This window comes from Phodopus roborovskii, unplaced genomic scaffold, assembly GCF_943737965.1.
Source record: "Phodopus roborovskii unplaced genomic scaffold, PHOROB, whole genome shotgun sequence".
Taxonomy (NCBI): domain Eukaryota; kingdom Metazoa; phylum Chordata; class Mammalia; order Rodentia; family Cricetidae; genus Phodopus; species Phodopus roborovskii.
This window is the reverse complement of record NW_026127062.1, coordinates 22,757-46,866: the sequence shown is the minus strand read 5'-3', so window position 1 is coordinate 46,866 and position 24,110 is coordinate 22,757. Positions and strand designations below refer to the sequence as shown.

The window sequence follows — 24,110 nt, the reverse complement described above, 5'->3', positions numbered from 1 at the left end:
GAAATCACTCTGTAGTTCAGGCTAGACACAAAATCAGAGATCTGCATGTCTTTGCCTCCCAAGTTCTAGGACTAAAGCCATACACAAACACTGCCCAACTAAAAGTCAGATTATAAAAGTAAACAAATTCATAAAATACTGTGAAGAATCAGAAATTACTTTTGAATTCTTCAAGTTAAAGACTCAAATATTACCATGCATTCAATATGTAATCCAGATGACTGAGACCCCTATCATTTTACAAATTAATCATTCCCAATTGTGATTATGCTTCCAAAGGTAAAAAATAAAAAATCACCAAAATCAGCAAAATCACTTAAACTCCAGGGAATTCCTGTTTCAAGTACAATAAATCTTATAGAGTGTGTACCATCCCAATAAATGGTCTACAGAGACGATCAAAGCATGGTTGACCCATCATAGTGGCATCATCTATATATTTGTCCCACTCCAAGGATTGTTACTACTTGAAGTCTTCAATATTTGCAGTGTAAGATATATTTACATTTTAGTGAAATATGACTCTCAAAATGATTGCTGATGTCCATAGCTAGTTGAAGGTATATACTACCCATGAAGATTTCTCTTTAATTCCACTTCAACTGGAAAGCACAATGCAAATGATTAGCTCTTTGGAAGTCATTAAAATGCTAACTTAATAAATCACCAGCAGAGGTACTAAATACATCTTTGAAGGGCTAAGCTCCCTGGGATTATTACAGTCATCAAACTCTAGACCTTTCCTTAACTTTTAAATCAATACTTTGAAATTTGCTACATAATTAAAATAACCATTCAAAAATTCTTAAAGTATTGTTAATATGTAGTCACAATGCTATTCCACTTAAATACTTCTCATTCATTCTCCCCAAAAATAACTAATGGTACCTTATTAATAGCACTGTGCCTTTAAAGGACCTGCCATGACATTTCACTGAGAAAGTGAGATATCAGTCATTTTCATTAATGCTAATAAGCCAAAACCCAGAGTTAATGAAACAATTTCAAATAAAATCATCACTACAAAATCCTAAATACTGTTGGGTGAAAATGTTAATTTAAACTAAACTAAACTATTATATACAATATATATGGATACATGATATGTATTTAAAATATGGGTTAAAAAAAAACACTACCTCTGGCAAATGCTGTCTTTATACAATCAGGTGAATATCCTGCTTTAGTTAGTCTGCAAACAAAGAACAAATATATCTATGTTACTCATCAGAAAGAAACACCACACTTTAGGCAAAGGCCAATTCCAAAGCAGTTCCAATCTCAAAATCTGCTGAAAAAAAAAAAAAAAAAAAAAACAAAAAAACAACCACTGATCTTCCCAGATCCATTTCTACAGTTCCACACTTCTTATGGAGTTCTGGCTTCTTCTTAGAGGTGTTCATGTTTACAACTGGATGTTTCTATAAATTGTACTTGGTTGAGTGCTATCTTACAGAGTATACATACATTCATGAAGTAGAACATACTAGATACACAAGTAGAAATGTGTCATTTTATGACTAAGGAAACTGAGGCAGGGGCTTTAACTGACTCTGAAAGGAAAAGAACTGCTCTGAGTTACCCACACTTTCCCTTGTAAAATTTAAAATTCCACTAAATGAGGAGACTATTGCATTTCTAAAGTTTGTATCTTTAAGTGTTACATTTTTAAACAAGTGCTACTTAATTCCTGTTTCTTAGACTTGAAATAGAACAGCTTTATTTACTTAGTAATGAAGTACTCTAAGAAAGCATCACAGTGTCAGAAAGGCATCCTTTTTTTTTGCCCACTCTTGTTTTTTTCTACACTCATCATTCTGTAATGTTTTTACCTGACACTTTTAATAGTGTGACTTGTAAAAGCATCTTGAAGTGTCCCCGAAGTAACCAAAGAAAAGTATTTCACACAAATTAAACTTCATAGTACTAAAACTGAACAGATATTTTACAACATTATGAAATTTACTACATTTTTTAAAAAAATTATATTTATAAAGCATTACACAATGAAGAAACTATTTCAAATAAAGTATTCTTATGAATACTTACTTTTGTCTCATCAGAGTATTTTTTCTCTTTAATTCATTGATGTTTATTTCCAAAGCATGAGCTTCCAGCTTGAAAAAAATAATAGATTTTGAAACTATATCTATAAAATCTCAAATGTCTAGAGCATGATGGCATATAACTTCACAACTAAAAACAGGTTAAGAATCTGCACTTATCTTTTCTTCACCCCCATCACCATGCCTCTTCCAGTTACCCCCATCTCCTGACCTCTGCTAGAGTGCCAGGCCTCTCCCAGAATGCCTATCCATGCAGGACCACCCTGAGTCCCTGCCTACCTGATCTTTGGCCCCCATCACCGGGACTCTGCTGGAGGTGAATTTGGGACCAGTTCAGGTCCAATCCCTCCCATACTTCCCTGGAAACTTCCTGGGTAGCCCTGAATGTAGCTCCCACCTACATCCAGTAGCCATCGAGAACACTCCTAGAAATCTGATCCACAAAACCACCCACCCAGAATCAGCCCTCACCCCAACCTGTGCACTAACTAGACCACTGTCCCACACCTCTCATTGAGCACTGGACCACAGAGCAGGTCCAACAATCCCGCCACCTTCAGGGAACTTCCTGGATCTATTCTGAGCACACTAAACCACATCAAGTCCTCTCCTGCATAATCTTTGAACCCCATCGCATGGCCTCTGCCTGATACCTAAATAGCCAGGCCTCTGCCGGAGACCAGACTATCCATGCTGGACAACTGAGTCCCTGCCTACCTGATCATTGACCCCAATTGCCAGGCCCCTGCCTGACAGGTAAGCTCCTAGAGAGTTTGGACCACCCAGAGATACAGACATCGAACTCCTGACACACTTAAGCCCCCAGGGGGAGTAGCATAAACAGGAGAGAAATCCCACATATACCCACTGGAAGAAGTGAAGGTAAGGTGACAATACAAGAAAACACCTAACAATAGAAAGACAAGAAGATAGTCATCAGAATCTAGGGAATCTACACCAACTACTAGACCTGAAGACATGAAAGCAGATGAAGCAGAAGAGGAGGACTTAGAAAATATCGTCATAAAAATGACAGAGGCACTCAGAAACTGTATGAGAAAATCCCTTAGAGAAATGAAAGGAAAAACATACAAAAAAAATGGACAAAATGAACAAATTTCTTAAAGAAAGTAAGAAGAGTCAAGAAAAAAACAGATGAAGGAAATAATTCCAACAGTTCAAAACCTGAAAACTGAAATAGAGACAATCAAGAAAACACAAACTGAGGGAATGCTGGAAACAGAAAAATTGCACAAATGATAAGCATATGCAAGCATAACCAACAAAAACCAAGAGATATAAGAGAGAATTTTGGGCACTGAAGATAAACAGGAGGAAATGATTCATTGACCAAAGAAAATCTTAACTCCAACAATTCCTTAACAGAAAACACCCAAGAAATGTTGGACACTGTGAAAAGGCCAACCCTATCAATAATATGTATAGAAGAAATTGAAAAAGCCAAGCTCAAAGGGGTAGAAAATCATGTTCAACAAAATCGTTGAAGAAAACTTACCCAAGTTGCAAAGGATATGTCCATGAAAATACAAGAAGCATATCGAACAACAAATAAACTGGACCAAGGAAAAAGAACCCCCGACACATATAATCAAACATATGAATGAAGAAAGAATTTTAAGAGCAGCAAAGAAAAAAGACCAGGTAACATATAAAGGCAGACCAGTCAAAAATACACCGGACTTTTCCATGGAAACTCTCAAGGACCGTAGATCCTGGATATGTGGTTCTAAAAGTGCTAAAAGTGCCACCCCAGGATACTATGCCAGCAAAACTCCCAATCACTATAGAGAGAAAAAAAGAACCAGCCAGATTTTCACAATACATATCTACATATCCAGGCCTACAGAAACATCTGTAAAGAAAACTCCAACACAAGGAAGTTATCTAGGCTCATGAAGTCATAGGAAATAGATGATCCCAATTCATCAGAGCCCAACTTAAAAACAGGGCAAATATATTCAGAATTCCATGGCCAAAAAAATATCTAAAGCAAACAAGTATTAACAATCAATGGTCCTTACTTTCCCTCAACATTAATGGTCTTAAATCACATATAAAATGACACAGGCTAAAAGAATGGATAGCAGGACAGAATCCATCCTTCTGCTGAATACAAGAAACACAGATAATCTTCAAAAGCAAACATTAACCCATAGCAAAGGGTAGTGAAAAGAACTTCCAATCAAATGGACCAAGAAGAAAGCAGGTGTGTCTCTCCTAATATCTAATAAGTTAAATTTTTAACCAAAATCAATCAAAACAGATGAAGAAAGTAATTTCCTATTCATCGTAGAGAAACCCATGAGCACAAAATCTCAATTCTGCACATATATGTCCCAAATACAAAGGCACCCACATTTGTAAGAGAAGCACTACTAAAACTCAAAGTTTACATAAAACCTCACATACAGTGTGAGAATTCAACACCCCAATCTCACCACTAGACATTTCCACCAGACACAAACTTAACAAATAAACACAAGAACTAACAGAAGTTATGTCTCAATTGGGTTTAGCAGTCATCTATAGAACATTCCAACCAAACACAAAAGAATGTACCTTCCTCTCTGCTCCACATGGAACCTTCCCTAAAATCGACCACATACTCGGCAGAATAACAAACCTCAACAGATACAAAAAAATGGAATAGTCCCCTGTATTTTATCAGACCACCATGCTTTCAAACTGGAATTCAACAACACACCTCGCAGAAATCCTACAAATTCACAGAAACTGAACAAGGCACAATTGCACCTGGATCACAAAAGAAATAATGAAAGAACTTCCTAGAATTCAACAAGAATGAGGACACAACATATGCGAACTTATCGGACACCTTGAAAGTGTGCTATGAGGGAAGTTCATTGCCCTAAGTGCCCATATGAAGAAAACTGCGAATAGTCACATTAGAGAATTAACTGCAAAACTGAAAGTCCTAGAACAAAAAGAAGCAAACTCACCCCAGAGGTACAGAAGCAAGGAAATAATTTGAGGGCTGAAATCAATAAAGTAGAATCCTGGAAAACAATACAAAAATCCATTCAATAAAGAGTTCACATTTTGAGGAAATGAACAAGATAGACAAATCTTTATCCAAACTAACACAAAAGCAGAGAGAGAATACACAAAATAACAAAATCAGAAACAAGAAAGGAGACATAACAAACGACACTGGGGAAATCCAGACAATTTTCAGGTCATACTTTGAAGCCCTATGCTCTATAAAATTTAAAAACTCAAAGTAAATGGACAAATTTCTCAATAACTATCACTAACTAAAATTAAATCAAGAACAGATGAGCACCTTAAAAATACCTATAATCCCTACTGAAATAGAGGCAGTCATTGGAAGCCTCCCAACCATAAAAGTCCAGGGCCAGATGGCTTCAGTGCTGAATTCTACCATAAATTCCAGCTAAAGCTAATAACATAACTCGACAAATTTTTTCACAGAATAGAAATAGAATGTTCATTACCAAGCTACTTTTGCAAGGCCACAATTACCTTGGTAACTAAGCCAAGAGAAGACACAAAAAAGAGAACTACAGACCAATATCCCTTATGAATATTGATTCAATAAAGTACTGGAAAATTGAATCCAAGAACATATCAGAGAAATCATCCAACATGACTAAATAGGCTTCATCCCTGGGTTACAGAGACAGGTCAACATATGAAAATCTATCAATGTGATCTACTATATAAACAAACCGAAAAAGAAAAACAATGTAATCATCTCACTGGATGCTGAAAAAGCCTTTGAGAAAATCCAATACCTTTCATGATAGAGGTTTTGGAGAGATCAGGGATAACAGGAACATACCTAAATGAATAAAAGCAATATACAGTAAACCAACAGCCAACATCAAACAGAGTGGAGAGGAGATTAAGGCAATTCTTCTAAAATCAGGAACAAGACAAAGCTGCCCTCTTACTGTCAATATCTCTTCAATAATGTACTTGAAGTTCTAGTTAAAGCAATAAGACAACAAAAGGAGATCAAGAGGATACAAATTGGAAACAAACAAGTCAATCTGTCACTATTTGCAGATAATATGATAGTATTTGCAGATGATATGATAGTTTACATAAGTGACCCAAAATAACTCTACCAGGAAATTCCTACCACTGATAAACACCTTCAGCAAACTAGCAGGTTACAAGATAAACTCAAAAAAATCAGTAGCCCTACTTTATTCAGACGACTACAAAGAGGTAGAGAAAGAAATCAGAGAAACATCACCCTTTACAACATCCACAAGCAACATAAAGTATCTTGGTGTAATGCTTACCAAACAAGTAAAAGACCTATATAATAAGAACTTTGTGGCTCTAAAGAAAGAAATTAAAGAAGATACCAGAAAATGGAAAGACAGCCCACAGACTGGGAAAAGATCTTCACCAATCATACATCTGAGAGAGGGTCGATCTCCAAAATATACAAAGAACTCAAGAAACTAGTCACCAAACATCAAATAACCCTATTAAAAATGGCACACAGAACTGAAGAGAGAAATCTCAATTATGGAAATCAAAAAGTCTTCAAGACTCTTAAGAAAGTACTCAACATCCTTAGGTACCAAGAAAATGCAAATGAAAATAATTTTGAGATACCATCTTACCAGAAATACTAAAATTAGGAACACCATGACAACTTATGCTGGAGAGGATATGGAGAAACAGGATAACTCCTACACTGCTGGCGGGAGTGCAAACAAGTACAGCCATTTTGTAGATCATTATGGTGATTCTAAGGAAAAATAGGAATCAGTCTATCACAGGACCCAGCAAACCCATAATTAGGCATATACCCAAGTGATCCACATCCATGCAAAAAAGATATCTGTTTACTATATTCATAGCAGCATTATTTGTAATTGCAAGAATCTAGAAGCAACCTAGATGCCCCTCAACAGAAGAATAGATAAAGAGTATGTGGCACATTTACCCAATGGATTACTACTCTGCCAGAAAGAAACAATGGAATATTGAACTTTGCAGGCAAGTGGATTGAACTTTAAGAAACCATCCTGAATGAGGTAACCCAGTAACAAAAAGAGGGACATGCTACATATTCACTTATATGGATTTTAGACATAGAGCAAAGGATCACTGGCTTATAATTTACAGTGCCAGTGATGAGACTAGGATACAAGATGTTTCTAAGAGATTCATACATGATCTCTCATGGGGGGGACTAGATCTCCTGAGAATATTCAGAGTGGTGGGTCAGTGAGTGCAGAGGGGACTAGGAGAAAGAGAAGGTCAGGAGAGGAAAGCACATGAGACTAGAAAGATTGAGTCATGGAAGGAATAGATGGGAAAAAGACAGAGAGAGAGAGAGAGAAATACCATAAAAGAGGGAGCCATTATAGGATTCTATAAAAATGATTATAGAGAAATGTACAGAGATGTACAAGTCTCATCCCATTTTACAATTTGAGCAACATTTGCTAGGCTACTATAAATGTCCTTTCCTGATAAGGAGATTGATGACTAACTTATGTACAATCATTTAGCCCTCATCTTGAAGCTGATAGAAATAGAAGAAGATACAAACAGCTAAACACTGTGCCAAACTGGAATCCAGATGCAGATGGAGAGGACAAAACTAGGCTATAGAAACATATAGAGACAACTGACCTAAACAAGGAGGAGCTAATGGGTCCCAGACTGATAGCTAGGAATCCAGCATTTGAACAACTCAGACTCCCTAAACATGGGTCTCAGAAGGCCTGGCCAGTCTAAGAGAACTCAGACTGAGGAACCAGGATGTATCCCTGGTCCATAATAGGATTTTTGGAGCATGTTCCCCAAGGAGGGATACTCCTTGCACCTAGAGGCAAGAGGGAGGGCCTAGTTCCTACTCCAAATGATTTGACAGATTTAGATGACCCATCCAGGAACTCATCACCCTACATGTGGAGTGGGGAGATGTTATTTGAGGGTGGTGGTTGGGCATGGGAGGGTAGAAGAAAGGGAGCAGGAAAGGATGGAGCAGGAACTGGGATTCATATGTCAAATAAGAAAAATAAATAAATATAATAAATAAACAAAAGAGAATTGGCACTTATTGTAGTCAATATAAATCATTTTCACTTTTGGGAATGATTCAAAAAGGGAATGAGTTTTATGCCAGCCACATGCATAAATGTAAAGCTGGAGTTTCATTGGTACTTGTCAATTAATGTTGCTGTTTAAATGCAATATCAGTGCCTAAAATCATTTGATGATGAAAATATCCAATCATAAGTGGCTAGTAGACTACCTTAGAGCAAAGTCAATGGAAATGGATGGTCCTTAGGTCCATAATACTAGAAACTACAAATGTCTAAAACAGTTTCACAGAATGCCATTACAGGTCATTTTTTAATAGCTAAATACAATCTGTACATATCGCACAACTATTAAGTATAAGACAATTCACAAACACAATTGCAGCAGTTATTATTTGTATCTCTGCATTTGTTGGTAGTGTGCAGCACCATGCCCAGCTTAGTTATAATAAATACCAAGAACCTGCAATACTCTCAAATAATCATTAACAAAAGCCAAACATATGTTATTCTACCTGCTTCCCAGCCAATCTGTTGACTCTACAGATCAGATACAGAATATAGAATACATTAGATAGATCAATTCAAAATGTAAGCTTACCATTTATAAGTAGCAAACACTAACACTCTTCAAATTAAAGGGACTCTACTGTCAATAACTTTGCAATATAGATGAGAATTGACTTTAGCCAATGAATGCACTTAACATCCACCGTAAATATAGCTTAAATATATTTTACTACTATCAAATTTTTTTTTAGCTAGGCAATGGTGGTGCACAACTTTAATCCCAGTACAAAGGAGGTAGAGGCAGGTGCATCACTAAGGCCACCAGAATTGCCATCAATACACAAAGAAACCTTGCCTCAAACCCTTGCTCCAAAAAGGATGTTTCTCTGTGTGTAATTATTTTCCAATTGTAATCATAAAATCAATTTTAAACGAAAAGGAATTCAGTACAATACCCTGAGCTAGTAAAATGTTACATTTCACTTAACTATTTTAAAATTTTACTTAGTTTTATGTGCATAAGTGTTTCTCCTGACTCTGATATACCTGGACTTATAAGGTGCTCACTGTATGACACATAAATATGAAGATGTGCACATGTTATGTATGTGTCCATGCACACACGAGTCTGAGTGGAGGTGTTTTAAGAGGACAGAAGAGGGTCTAATTTCACTTGGACGTAGAATGACAGGCAAATGTGAGCCATCTGACTTGCTCAGAACCAAACACAGCTCAGGTCTTCTGGAAGAGCAGCAAGTGCTGAGCTGAAATACTGAGCTCTCTCTCTAACCCCAAAAACTCCTTCTCAAGACTTTGTGATTTTAAAACTAATTATATTCAGAGGGGAACGTACAAGTAAAGCACAAAATAAAAGATTAGTTCTCAGTGCTTCCTATGGTCTGGCCTGTAATATGATTTCAATACTGGTAACATTAATAAAATTCATAGAAAGTGATTATTTTTAAATACCGTCTATACCTTTACCTAATATAAAATGAATAGTATATGTTACAGGACATAAAAACTTACCCAATAGTCATGTGCCCTTTGTTCATGAGCAATAACCTAAAACACAGTTATTAAAATTATTCGTAAATAAAAAACATTCATTGCCACCACTAAAATTCATGTCCCAAACCATAATTCCCACTGCCTAGGCATCTCTGAAGCACTATAACCATTTTGAAAGCATAATTTCACATATACAGATGATTTTCTCTCCTGAAATTTTTAACAAACCTGAACATAAGTGTTTTTAATGCCAAAAAACTGCAGAAGATGATCAACTACTAGAGTTTCCAAGGAACAGATAACAAGCCCAACATGGGACTGCGATGGTGCCAGACATTGCTTTGCTGTATAATACTCATTCCAAAAGAAAGGGAAGTTGCAGAAGTTTTTTTATTTCAGTATCGTTGGCTCTCTGGGTATATTTCAGTTTCTCAAAACACATCAGGAGTGATGAAAGCTACAGTCCTGCATCAGTTCTATCCAGTCAGAGTGCTCTAACTGCATATACAGCTGTCACTTGACACAAATACCTGCCCTTGATAGGAGCAAATTGTTCTCTCCAATTCTTCTTCGATATCCTTGGCACGCCGTCTACATGGAACAAATAGTTACTCCACTGTGCTGAAAGAATAACAGCACGTGGCTACAAGAATATTACTGAGTGTTCTTCCTTATTTAATTATAACCTAAAGACTCCTCTTTTGAGAGATGCTGACAGGTATTAAAGACCATCTTCTCCTCCCCTAGGTCTAATGTCAATTAAACTATGTGAATACTACTACTTGGATGTGCCTAACACAATGTCACAAAAATTTACACAGTACAGAAAGTCTTAAGGAGCCTGTTCAGGGGCTCAATTGCAATCTTACCACGCCCCCATCCTAACTGCAAAAGTCTCAGGCACATGCAAGCATGCCTCATCATCTGGATTTCATTTTCAGGATTCAAAATCATGAAAGATTAACTCAGATCCTGTAAAATTAACAGATTCCCAGAAAAGGAAATCTTTTTTGTTTGTTTTGTTTTGTTTGTTTTTTTACTTCAAGACAGGGATTCTCTGTAGCCCTAACAGTCCTAGAACTGGCTCTGTAGACCAGGCTGGACTTGAGCTGACAGAGATCCACCTGCCTCTGATACCAATGCCCAGCTCAGGAGAGGAACTCATAAGAGGTAAAAGTATAACTAACTTACTGTCTTTATGAAACAAAAAAGTAATTTGTCCTTTTAGACAAAGCCCAAACTTACTCTTCCTAAGGTTGACAGAAGTGTCCTATGACTCAAGTTGCTGTGGTGAGCCTCTAACAGACATTCTAGTGTTTCCTCAGGTCCACTGAGGACTGAACCAAAGACTAGCTAAGCATTTACTAAAATTGTAAGAGTGGCTTGTTCATTTCATGGCAAACTTGCTGGATGCTAGTACTGTGTATATTCTTCCCCAGCTGAAAAAATCTTCATGAATGAGCTTGAATTAACTGCTCATCATGTCCTTCTTGAAGACAGGGTCTCATGGAGTCCAAGCTAGTTTCAAACTCACTATTTAGCCAATATTGGTCTTGATCTTGTGACCATTCTTTTCCACCTCTCAGTGCCAACACACACAACATCCATACCTATTTATAAACTTCTTGATGTTAACATAAAATATGCTTATACTTATATATCAAAATCCCCAAAAAGAAAATTTTCCTTTTTATATTTTCTGAATATCAACAAAATTCCATGAAGTTCAAATACAAAGTAATGAAACAAAAATATGCCAATTCACTGAGTAGTGGTGTTAGGGCACACAAGCCTTTAGTCCTAGCACTTGGTAGGCTGAGGCAGGCAGATCTTTGAGTTCAAGTCAAGTCTGCCTCCAGAAAGAGATCCGGATGGGTCAGGTATACAGAGACCTTGTCTGAGATCAAACAAAACAATAAAGCCATTTTATTTTACTGCTTCCTAATGCCAAGCATCAAAATAAGAAAGAGGATGTCTTACCTATAGGTCTCTAGTTCCTTGTTCACATGGCTGGTTCTCTTGTTCACTTTGAAAAGTTCTTCCTCTTTCTCCAATCTACATTTTTCCTCCACTGTTATTTTCCTTAAAAAAAAAGTTTTTTTTATTCCTTCCTTTTAATGTATGTAATCAATATAATCAACTACAATCACAAATGGTGTATCACAGAAAGCAATTGTCATACACCACAGCAAAGGCCATGTGCAAAAAAAGAAAAAATAAAAAAAAAATTTGTGAGTCTCTGATATGAAATTTGGCACTGGGCCAAAGAGTGGTTCCAACAAACCCTCCACTTCTGTGGAACTTCCTGGCTCTGCTCTGAACCCACTGGAACCACCTATCCACTCAGGAACACCTTGATGCTAAACTGTCCTAATCTTTGAACCCCACCAACTGCCCTCTGCCAGGGGAGCAATCTCCAAGAGAACTTGGATTATTCAGGGTTGCAGAAATCGAACTCCTGACCCACCTACATTCACCAGGACAGCAGGGTAAAGAGAGACAGAAACCCCAGCTTCGCACACTGGAATAAGCGATGGGAAGACAGCAATAGAAGAAAACACCCAACAATAGAAAGAACACTATGATACAACCAGAATCTAGGGACTCCACACCAAAAAGAACTAAACATATCAAAACAGATGAAGAAGAGAATGACATAAAAAAAATTCTTAAAAATAACACAGGCCCTCAAAGATGCTATGAGAAAAAAAAATCCCTTAAAGCAATGGAAGAACTCCAGAGTAATGTGGTTTGATCAAGCCAGACCGCCTCAAACAGAGTAGGAGGTGATCCTACATTCAAAACAGCTGGACAAAGCAGCCTTACAGACTACAGCCAGGATTTCTGAATCTTCTTCGAATCCCCCATGACAGCGCCCCATACCAGCAGGAAGTAGTTTGGAAAGAACAACGCCCAAATTCCCAAATATTGTCTATAAATGTTTGTTTTCATTTAAATGGACTTTGTTATATAAAATAAATTAAAAAAAGAGTAACCCACTCATAAAAAGAGGAAATGGTATATACTCACTTATCTATGGATTTGAGACATAGAGCAAAGGATTGCCAGCATATAATTCTCACCGTGAGAGAAACTAGTATACAAGGAGGAACCAAAGAATAATACAAGGTCCCTCACAGAAGGGGAAAGGACAGGATCTCCTGAGCATATTGTGAGTGGGTGGGGTCAGTGAGTGGAGTGTCAGGAGAAAGAGAAGGGGAGGAGCAGAGCACATGAGGGACCAGGAAGATTAAATTGGGAGACTAATACATGAGAGAGAAAAAGAAAGATAATATAATAGAGGGAGCCATTACAAGTTTGAAGAGAAAATGGACTCTTGAGAAGTGTTCAGAGACCTACAAGGATAACTAACCCCAATTATCAATCTGAGCAATCGTAGAAAGGCTACCTTAAATTCCCTTCCCTGATAATGAGATAGATAACTAATTTATATGCCATCATTAAGTCCCCATCTAGTAGCTGATGGAAATAGAAGCAGAAACTCACAGCTAAACACTGATCTGAACTCTTGGAATCCAGTTGCAAAGAGGGATGAGTGATAAGAAAATTGGTCAAGACCAGGCTACTGAAACCAACAGATACAGCTAACCCGAACAAGGGTGAGCTCATGGCCCCCTGACTGATAGCTGGGAAAACAGCATTGTACTGAATCATATCCCTGAACTTGGACCTCAGTTAGAAGGCCTGGGCAGTCTAAGGGACCTCTGACTGTTATACCAGGATGTGTCCGTGGTGCATAAAAGGACTTTGGGGGCACATTCCCTGTGGAGGAATACTCCTTTAGCCTAGAAGCAGGAGGGAAGTTCTAGATACTACTCCAAATGATTTGACATATTTTGATGTCCCCTCTTGGATGGCATCACCCTCCCTTTAGAGTTGGGGGGGGGATGGGAAGTGAAGGTGTGAGCGGGCCATTAGGGAAGGAGGGAGTGGGAACTAGGATCAAGTTTTATTATAGTAAGTCATTATGTTTGTTAGTAAGAGGGCCAATAACTATAAATATGGCTTGTGTTTTTTGATTGGTTTTTATGACAGTGTCTCATAACGTAGACCTGAAAATCACATTGTAAACCAGATTGGCCTCTAATTCACATAGATCCACCTGTGTTTGCTTCTTGATTGCTTGAAGTAAAGGTGTGTAGACTCAATATTTTTAATTGGTAGTCAAAAATAATAAGAGAGTGAGCCCAATCCCCACAGAGGGATAGTCTCTTAGCCTAGACACAAAGGGGAGGACCTAGGCCTTGTCCCAAATGATGTGACAGACTTTGATGATCCACCATTGAAGGCCTCACCCTTTCTATGTAGCAAAAGAAGGATGTGATGGGGTCTTGGGAAGATGGGAGGGAGAGGGAACTGGGATTGATATCTAAAATAATATTGTTTCTAATTTAAACTTTTAAAAAGGAAAAAAGTAACAAGAGAATAAATAATCACAGCACCAGCACTAATCCTGCACTCCTTTTATCTTTTACTAACGAGTAACAGGTAACTCATTGAACAGTTACTGTGTGCCAGAACTATTACTAGACTTTTCTGTGGGGAATTAAACTAGTCAACAGCCATACAAAACTATTATTTACATTGCATAAAAATGAAAACAAGGTACAGAAAAAGCAATCATATACCATGTAAAAATAAGTCTCTGAGAAATGAAGCAACAAGGCATTTCATCACTGTGTGGACATCAGAGTATACTTAAAGAAACAAATATGGCCAAGAATCAATGGGTGGCATTGTCCTATTTGTGGTTCATTTTGTACCAACATGTTATTATATGACACATGATTGTCACCGGAAGCAGGCTTTGGGAGCATATGGCCTCTTCCTGCTTCTAGTTTTATCTTTCTTCTTCAACTTTAAGGGGGTTATGATCTCTCCTCTTCCTGCTCTAAGAACATGCTCCCATCCTCCCCTCACTATCATTGGCTCTCACTTTGGAACTGTGCACCAAAACAAGTTCTCCCATCTACTAGTTGCCTTGACCTGAATAGTTTGGTATTTAGGGGTTTTTGTTTGTTTGTTTGTTTTCTTTCTACCATTGTATTTTATCACAGCAACAGAAAAGTAACTAATACAGCCTAAATGTTGAAATTTAAACTCTACTGATAGAACATCAAAGAGAAATCACATATATAAAGCAGTATACTAAACTCCTAGATTCAAATATTTCACTTCTTTCTAATATTAAACTTAAAGAGCTGAAGATAATGTATCAGTCATGAAAAAAAAAAAAAAACAAGAAAATAACATGAATGAAAGAAGGCAATCTAGAAAATAAGTTAACCAAAATTATAGCCTATAGAGGCAAGAACTTATTCTGATATTTATACAGTTTTACAAAATTTCAATGTCCTACCCTGAAGAACAGCTTGTGGCATAATTCAGCTTGAGCTGTGAGTTGACTCAGAGCAGAATATATAATATAATACTATTAATAACAGACATATTCACTGGGCTTAATTGTCAACTTCTCACAAACTACAGAAACTTGGCAAAAGAGAATCTCAACTGAGAAAATAACTTCCCAGGACATGCTTGAGGCAAGCTTATGGGCTCGTTCTCCATGTCTAATTGATGTAGGAGAGACTCCAACCAATGCAAGTGGTTCCAACCCTGGGTTATATAAGGAAGCTGATCAATGCATGGAAAGCAAGGCAGTAAACAGTCCTCCTCTATGGCCTCAATTTCAGTTGTGCCTAGATATTTCATTATGACCAGTGTGATCAGGACAGCAACAGAAAGTAAAGTAATACATGATATCACAGTGTGAACACATACAAACAGAACACAATGCATATTTTCACCACTGCTTTGAAAATGGACAGAAAATGTGTTGCACCTTTGAATTTTTAAGCATTACACATTAACTTCATTAACTCATTAACCATTAACTGGCAAATTAGCAAATAATGGGGTCACTGGTTCCTGGGGTAAAACAGGAATACTTCTCTGTTGATCTCTTTTCATGAAACATATCATGTAAAGAATACACAACTTTGAATCCTGTGTAAGTATTTTATTTAAAACTCACCATGGGACTGGAGAGATGGCTCACACCTAAGAGTGCACAAACTGCTCTGGCAGAGGACACAAGTTCAGTAATCAGTACCCACATGGCAGCTCACAAGCATTTGTAACTCTGTTTCAAGGGATCCAACGCCTTCTTTGGGCCTTAGAGAGCACCAGGCACAGGCATTGTGCACAGATATACATACAGGAACTCTCACATACACATAAAATGAAAATAATACTCCATGGGCAGGATCAATAGTTCAGCCATTAAGAAGAGTACATCCTGCTCTTGCAGAGGACATGAGCTCAATTCCCAAGACCTATATCCAGTGACTCATAACAGCATGTTATCTACAATTCCAGGGAGAACCAACATTTCTGACTTCTACATGCACCAACACTTATGCTTACAGGTGCACACACATTATACATAATTTAAAAGAGCAAATCACTGTTTTGTTTCTTTGTTTTGCTTTGTTTGATAAGATGAGGTTTTTCTATGTAGCTTTGTAGACCAGGCTGGCCTCGAACTCACAGAGATTTAGCAGCCTCTGCCTCCTGAGTGCTGGGATTAAATGTGTGCACCATCCATGCCCAGCATAATAAATCATTTTTTTAAAACTAAATAAAATCTACAATGGTGGAAAACACCTGTTCCAAGCACTTGGGAAGTGACTGCAGAAAGATCAGGAATTATGAGACACAGCTGACTGTAATCAGGGTCAAGCCAGCATGGACTATATGAAAGAGTCTCGAACAAAATAATACACATCTTAGTTCATCATAGTTAACATAAGTTGTAGATTTCCTAAAGTAAATTCCCAACCAACAGCACTGTAAGTTAAGACAAAACAAAGTTAATCTTATACATAGCATTTTCTCCACAAAGTATATTATGGCCTTCTTACCATCAAGAACACGTGACAGCACTCAAGCACATGCTTGGTTTCTATGTGAACAGGTACCTCACCAAATAAACATCACCAAATAAACAATTCTAAAAAGATGAGGTAGTCAGAAAAGACAATTGTTTACAGAATGAGAACTGAAAGAAGTTGCTGTGTTTGCCCTCAACCAGGAGTTCTCACACTGGGCCTCAGAATCTTCATCATTCTCAGTTTACCCATGAAAGGCCAGCAAATCTCTGGGGGAAAACACAGGCTTTAAGGTTACAAACAAATTTAACAATGGACTTTATATCACACACACACACATACATAAATACATGCATACTTAAGGTATGAAGGAATAGGACATACAAGGGACTTCCAAAGGGCAATAAAAGTCAAAGTGTGCTTGGTTTTATAATGAAAACTTTAAACTATAATTCTTATTAGGAAATAAGCCATTGCAAGATTGGTATCTCAAGGGTCTTTTCTCTGCCTCTGGGCATGTCAGGGCAATGTCTCATATTGCCATCAATATTTAAATACACTGAGCACAATTTTATTTATTTCTTTTCATTTTACATATTAATCCCTGTTTTCCCTCCTTCCCTGTTTCCCTCCCTTCATACTCTCATGCCCCCCCACCACACTCCTCTCCCACCCCCTACTCCACATGTAGGGTGATGTATTCCAGGAGGGGTCATCTGAATCTGTCACATCATTGGGAGTAGGGACTAGGTCTTCTCTCCTGTCTCTAGGTTAAGGGAGTATCCCTCCATGGGGGATGTGCACCAAAAGTCCTTTTGTGCAACAGGTACATATCCTGTTTCCACTGTCAGAGGTCCCTTAGACTTCCCAGGCCTTCTGGCAGAGACCCATGTTTAGGGAGTCTGAGTCAGTGCAATGCTGGAATCCCAGCTCTCAGTCTGGGGGCCCAGTAGCTCCTCCTTTTTCAGGTCAGCTGTCTCAATGTGTATTTGTAGCCGGTCTTGTCCTCTCTCTCTGCATCTGCATTCCTGTTTTGCTCAGTGGTTACTTGTGGGTGTCTGCTTCTGTTTCCATCTGCTGCTAGATGAGAGCTCTATGATGGTGGATAATACAGTCCTCAATCTTATCATCAGGGAAGGGCATTTATGGTAGCCCTTCCACTGTTGCTCAAATTGTTACTTGCAGTGAGTCTTGAAGGTCTCTGGACATTTCTGTAGGTTCATTTTTCTCTTCAAACATATAATTGCTCCCTCTATTATGTTCCCCCCTCTCTCTCTGTCTCTTCTATTCCTCCCCTGACTCAATCTTCCTAGGCCCACATGCTTTCCTCTCCTCCCTTTCTCTTCCTCCTAGCTCCCTCTCCACTCACTGCCCCACTAATCCCCATATGCTCAGGAGATCTTGTCCCTTTCCCCTTCTGTGAGGGGACTTATATGAATCTCTTAGAATCCTCCTTGCATCTTAATTTCTTTGGCAGCGTTAATTATAGGCTGGTGATTCTTTGCTCTGTCTAAAATACATATATGATTGAGTACATACAATTTTATTCTTTTTGTGACTGGGTTACCTCATTCAGGATGGTTTCTTCAAGGTCCATTCACTTGACTGCAAATTTCACGATTCTATTATTTTCTTTTCTGGCAGAGTAGTATTCCATTGTGTAAATGTGCCACATCTTCTTTATCCATATTCTTCAGTTGAAGGGCTTCTTGGTTGCTTCCAATTTCTTGCTATTACAAACCATGCTGCCATGAACATAGTAGAACAGAAGTCTTTGTTGCATGGATGTGGATCATTTGGGTATATGCCTAAGATGGCGATTGCCGGGGCCTGTGGTAGACTGATTCCCATTTTCCTGAGGAACCGCCTTAATGATCTCCAAAATAACTGTACAACTTTGCACTCTCAACAACAGTGGAGGAGTGCTCCCCTTTCTCCACATCCTGTCCAGCATAAGTTGTTCTTGGTGTTTCTAACTTTAGCCAATCTGGCAGCAGTAAGATGATATCTCGTAGTTCCTTTGATTTGCATTTTCCTGGTAGCTAAGGATTGTGAGTACTTTCTTTAGTGCCCTTCAGCCTTTTGAATTTCCTCTATTGAGAATTCTCTATTAAGTTCTGGACCCCATTTTTAATAGGGTTATTTTGTGTTTTGTTGACTAGTTTCTTGTGTTCTTTGTATATTTTGGAGATCAGCCCTCTGTCAGATGTAGGATTGGTGAAGATATTTTCCCAGTCTGTGGGCTGCCATTTGGTCTTGTCAACTGTGTCCTTTGCCTTATAGAAGCTTCTCAGTTTGGGGAGGTCCCATTTATTAATTGTACATCTCAGTGTCTGTGCTACTAGAATTATGTTCAGGAAGCAGTCTTCTGTACCAGTTTGTTCAAAGGTACTTCCCACTTTCTCTTCTATGAGGTTCTATGAGTTTCAGTGTGGATGGATTTATGTTGAGGTCTTTGATCCATTTGGACTTGAGTTTTGTGAATGGCGATAGATATGGGTCTATCTACAGTCTTCTACATACCCTTATCCAATTGTCCCAGCACCAGTTGTTGAAGATGCTGTCCTTGCCCCATTGTATAATTTTAGCTGTTTTGCCCTAAATCAGGTGTTTGTAGCTGTGTAGGTTAATGACAGAATATTTGATTTAATTTCATTGGTGACCTTGTCTATATTTGTGCCAATACCAGACTGTTTTCAGGATTATAGGTCTGTTGTAGAGCTTAAAGTTGAGGATGGTGATGTCTCCTCGAGTTTCCTTATTGTACAGGATTGTTTTTGCTATCCTGGTTTTTTTTTTCTTTTTTTTCTGTATAAAGTTGATTATTATCCTTTCAAGGTCATTGAAGAATTGGATTGGAAACCCACTATTTTCCTTTCAGTTTAGGCACTGGGAATATAAATAAAAGTACCATACTTCTTACAGGGTTTAAATTATTGAGAAGTGGAACACATGATGTTTAGAGAACAAAACAAGATGTGATGAGAAATAGCGGTTCAGTTAGGGTACCAAGAAAGTCTTCTTTAAGATGACAGTGGGACCCACATCTGAATGAAACAAAGATTCGAAAATGCAAGCACATAGAACACCACATAGTGAAAAAAATAAAAAGAAGAAAAGAAAAAGCTTGAAAGATGAAAGACCTTACCATACAGATATGCTGGGCACACCAAAAATGAAGAAAGCCAATGGTAATAGATAGCAACAAAGAAAAGAGACATAGTATAGTCTATAGCTTCTCACAAGGTGGGTATGGTAAACTTGGCTCTGAGAATCTTGTTTTAAGTCTGTTTAAAAGCCTTTGGGGGGAGGGTTCAGGAAAGACTGTGACAGTACACACAATTTATGTTTTAGGAGTTATTCTGAGTTTACAGAGAAAAGACAGTGTAGGAAGTTGAGGTATAAAGATATTCATAGGGCTACTGTAATGAACCAACTACTGCTAATGATGGCTTTAACCAGAGTATTAGTAGATGATAAAAAGCCATCAGATTAAAGGTTAAGAAATTTGACAGAATTTGATGATAAGACAAACAAATATGGGACACAAAAGGGGCACTGAAGGATGACTAGCAGCTGCCCGTTCACAAAGACAATGATACTGCCATTTAGTAACTACAACAAGGAATACTAACCAAGACTAACATGTGCAGAAGAAAGCAGTCAGTTTTATATACACCAGGAAGTTCCATCCAAAGACACTACTTAGATTCCCGGACCCTGTGTATCAGCATGAGTTTAAGGCAATAATCTGATAAATGTTACTAGATACTGAGAAAGGTAGCTTGGGAATTCCAACATATTTACATTTTGTTCTTGAAGAAAAACGTTCAAGACAAAATAACATTCTGAAATGTGAATGATGTAGCCAGGTAATGTAGGGCACTCCTTTAAAACTAGCAGTCAGGAAGCAAAGGCAGGTGGATGTCTCTTAGTTCAAGGCCAGCCTGGTCTACAGAGTGAGTTCCAGGATAGGCTGCAAAGCTACACAGACAAATCCTGTCTTGAAAACACAAACACCAAATTAAAAAAAAAAAAACAACATGAATGATTGTATGTAATTGATAACATCCAATAATCAATGTGTAAAGCCTCTAATACATAACATGCATTTAAAGACATTTCACTTGCCATTCACTGGAGTTACCAAACACCTCTCATCTGTGAAGCATCCTTTCATTGTCTTGGTACAGCTCCCTCATCACTGTGATTTTCCTTTGAAGCTTCTGTTTCTCGATTTCAAGTAGTGTATTACCTGACTGCAGAGACACTTGTTCAGACTTGAGACTTTGCATATGCTCTAGACAAGCGTACAAAATCATAAAGAAACAAAATTAAAGGAATTTCATAAAATTAAAAACATATTGAAGATACACAAAATTGGCCAGATCACTGTGACTTCAAAACCCACCTACTTTATAAAGATACACAGAGAAGACCGTCCTGAAAACAAAAATCCTTAGTCACATGCCTAGGGATTTTTAAATGTATATGGAACCACTCAGACAATATACAATTAAAAATATGTCTTAAATTTTTAGTGGCTAGAGAGGTTAAGGGGAGTGTTTGTTTTTCCAAAGGTCCCGAGTTCAGATCTCAGCAACTACATGGTGGCTCACACAATCTGTAATGGTGTCTGGTGCCCTCATCTGGCTTGCAGGTGTGCATCCAGTCAGAACACTGTATACATAATAAATAAATAAATCTTAAAGAAAAAAAGATAATGGACAAGATTGGACATGCCCAGGGACATACAGCTATAGACAATTACTATAGACAACAACAGTTCAGTTACTAGTACCATAATAAATCAGCCTTTTTTCAGTCAAAATTGTTCATGTGCTGTCATTCAAATTAGCTGATAATAAGTGCTCATTTCCACTTTCCTGAGAGACCAAGTCTCAAACAAAATGAAGACTGGAAAGAATAATGACTTTTCCATTATTTCAACTGCTATACTACTGAATCACCCACAAAATTGGGGAGATAGCTCAGTCAGTTAGGTACTGGCTAAACAAACATGAGGACCAAAGTTTGGGTCATGAGCACCCATGTAAGACCTGTCTGAGTGCTGGAAAGGGAAAAAACAAGATCCCTAGGGCTCACTGAGCAGCACAATCCAGGTTTAATGAGAGCTTTCTCAATGAATAAGGGGGGAAAGCTATTGAAGGAAAGCCTGAAGGACTTTTGTCCTCTATATACATATGAATACAGACACACACAAAATGGATTATCAATTATAAGTGATTGTGAATTCTGTATGAACTAGCATACCATTATTTTTACATATCTCACTTTTCTTTCATTATGATTACTACAACTCTACACAGCTCTAATATTGAAATGAGATCCTCAACTCTGACCTGCTCTAAGGTATCATTCCCAAAACATATGTGAACCAATCGAATACAAGAAAAAAAATGCACTATACTTCAAAATGGCAGTTTCAAAATCATAACAAGGAAAAGTTTAGTAACTATATGCAATGGGATGTTATTATTCTAAAATGCAAGCTAAATAAACATATGGACCAAAAGGTTTGTGTCAATACAGTAATAGCAAAGGGAACATATACAGGAAATCATGCATAGGTGACTTCTGCAAAAATTGTAAAGCTATATCAGAAAAAAAAAATGCCCATCCATGCTTTCTGCCAAATCTAACAAGTCACTTATCAAGAAATCAATGATCAATATAAGCTGTAATATAATTGAATCATACTAATGCAAAGAAGTCTTACAAAACAACACAAATTATTTTACCATTATATACTCAAGCTCTTTTTTCTAGTGTCTTACTTTATCTCATTTTAAAGCTTTTAAAACTAAGTGTTTGGGAGACATGGAAGGCAGGGGCTCAGAGGGAAGGGGACTTGGAAAAAGTATAGCTCAATTAAAAAAAAAAAGTGTGTGTGTGTGTGTGTGTGTGTGTGTATGTATGTGTGTGTGTGTGTTCACCTGAGCCTGCATGCCCAGGTGGGTAAAGGTCAGAGGACGACTAGCAGGGGTCTGTTCTCTCCTTCCACTGGAGACTGAATTCAGACCATCAGGCTCAGAAGAAGGGGCTTTTATGCACTGAACCCACACACTATAATAGGGCACTGTACAGGCCAGGTGCAGTAATTTTAAGCCTATATAAAGCAGACATGTGAGAAGCTGAGGTAGAAATGTGAAGACTTCAAGAAGCCTGGGGTTACATAGAAACATGCATTTAAAGGAAGAAAACTATAAATTATTACCAAAAAGGCCAGATACTATGGGAGATGAGAGATGGTTAGAGAAAAATGCTCCCATATGGTAAAAATTAATTATTGAAAAATTTTATGACGCATTAAGGAAAGAATGTTGGTGCTGGAGACATGGCTCAGCAGTTACGAGCAATGAATGCTCTTCCAGAGAACCTTGGCTCAATTCCAATCACCAACAGGGCAGCTCAAAACTGTCTGTAACTCCAGTTCCAGGGGATCTGACACTCTCACAAAGACATATATGTGAGCAAAATCCCAATAAAGTAAATAAATAAAAAACATTAAATAATTTTTAAAAACACCATGGAAAAAAGAAAAGGTGGATTTGGAGAAATGCTCTACACACAAGAGTTTCCAGTATTACTTGGGGTGGGGGGAGGGGATTAAGACTGGCCAAGAGAAGGAGTAAACAATGGAATAACTGGTGAACTAATTGCTTGCTACACTGGTACTTCCTAAGATACATGTACGTTAATGTATGCCTCGATAAAGCTGCCTTGAGAACAGAGTGCCTATTCCTCTCTGTATCTTCCACACTGTTAATACCATTCATCTCAGATAGCAGCATTTTTTTTTTAATTAGACTAGTGTTTCTTCAGGTCTAATAACAATACAATTACTATAATCAATGAGTAGAGCAATTTAATCCAATGGTTCAATCTTTTTTAAGCATTTTGCTCATTAAAAGTATTAAAGGCCTTTGAGACCCTTTTGGTCTTTTTCTCATCAGATCTCAACCCTGGTCTTGAATGTTATAAAGAAGATAAAGTACACTGAAGCTGGACTCCCAATGATGAAGTCTGGTATAGAGCATAGGTCCAGATTCAAATGGTTCTGGCTATCGTTTGGAACACAGAATAAGTTAAGAATGAAAAGGAAGAAATGTGAAGTTCTGGGCAGCCGTGGCAATGGTTGACTACATATTGACGTTTCTTGTACTCATTGAGAGGATTATTTTGTTGTTGTTGATTTCTGGTATGTTTATATTCAGCTGTGTAATCAGTGAAGGGGCCTTGCCTGTGATCATAGGTGTAGAGTTAGAATCAGGCAGGTGGAAATGAAGCTCCACAAGCAGAAGCTTTTGCCTTATGTTGCATCATTTATTAAAGTGTAACAGGATCAATAAAGCCTGTTTTGAAAAGAAAATATAGATGAGGAGAAATAAAAAAAAAATGATGCCTGTGGTTCCATTCTGAGTTAACCAGCACAGACACTTGAATATGTCCATCCATTCTCTTCTGATATAAACATATGAATTTATTTCATTAACAAAGTGAGATGTGATATA

The 24,110-nt window shown here is 37.7% G+C and overlaps 1 protein-coding gene and 1 non-coding gene across 2 annotated transcripts in view; one reads left to right on the top strand and one right to left on the bottom strand.

Annotated features, from left to right (window-relative positions):
* LOC127214786 (melanoma inhibitory activity protein 2-like) overlaps positions 1–24,110 on the bottom strand; it is a gene marked incomplete at its 3' end in the record, with an annotated part of 99,890 nt that overhangs the window by 54,778 nt on the left and 21,002 nt on the right. The window contains 5 exon segments of the mRNA XM_051175048.1: positions 2,065–2,117; positions 9,683–9,718; positions 10,195–10,255; positions 11,645–11,746; positions 20,728–20,875. Of these exon segments, the coding sequence (XP_051031005.1) occupies positions 2,065–2,117; positions 9,683–9,718; positions 10,195–10,255; positions 11,645–11,746; positions 20,728–20,875 (400 nt within the window).
* LOC127214787 (small nucleolar RNA SNORA61) lies at positions 23,528–23,656 on the top strand. Its single transcript, XR_007833902.1, has one exon. It is a non-coding gene; the product is annotated as a small nucleolar RNA SNORA61 (small nucleolar RNA).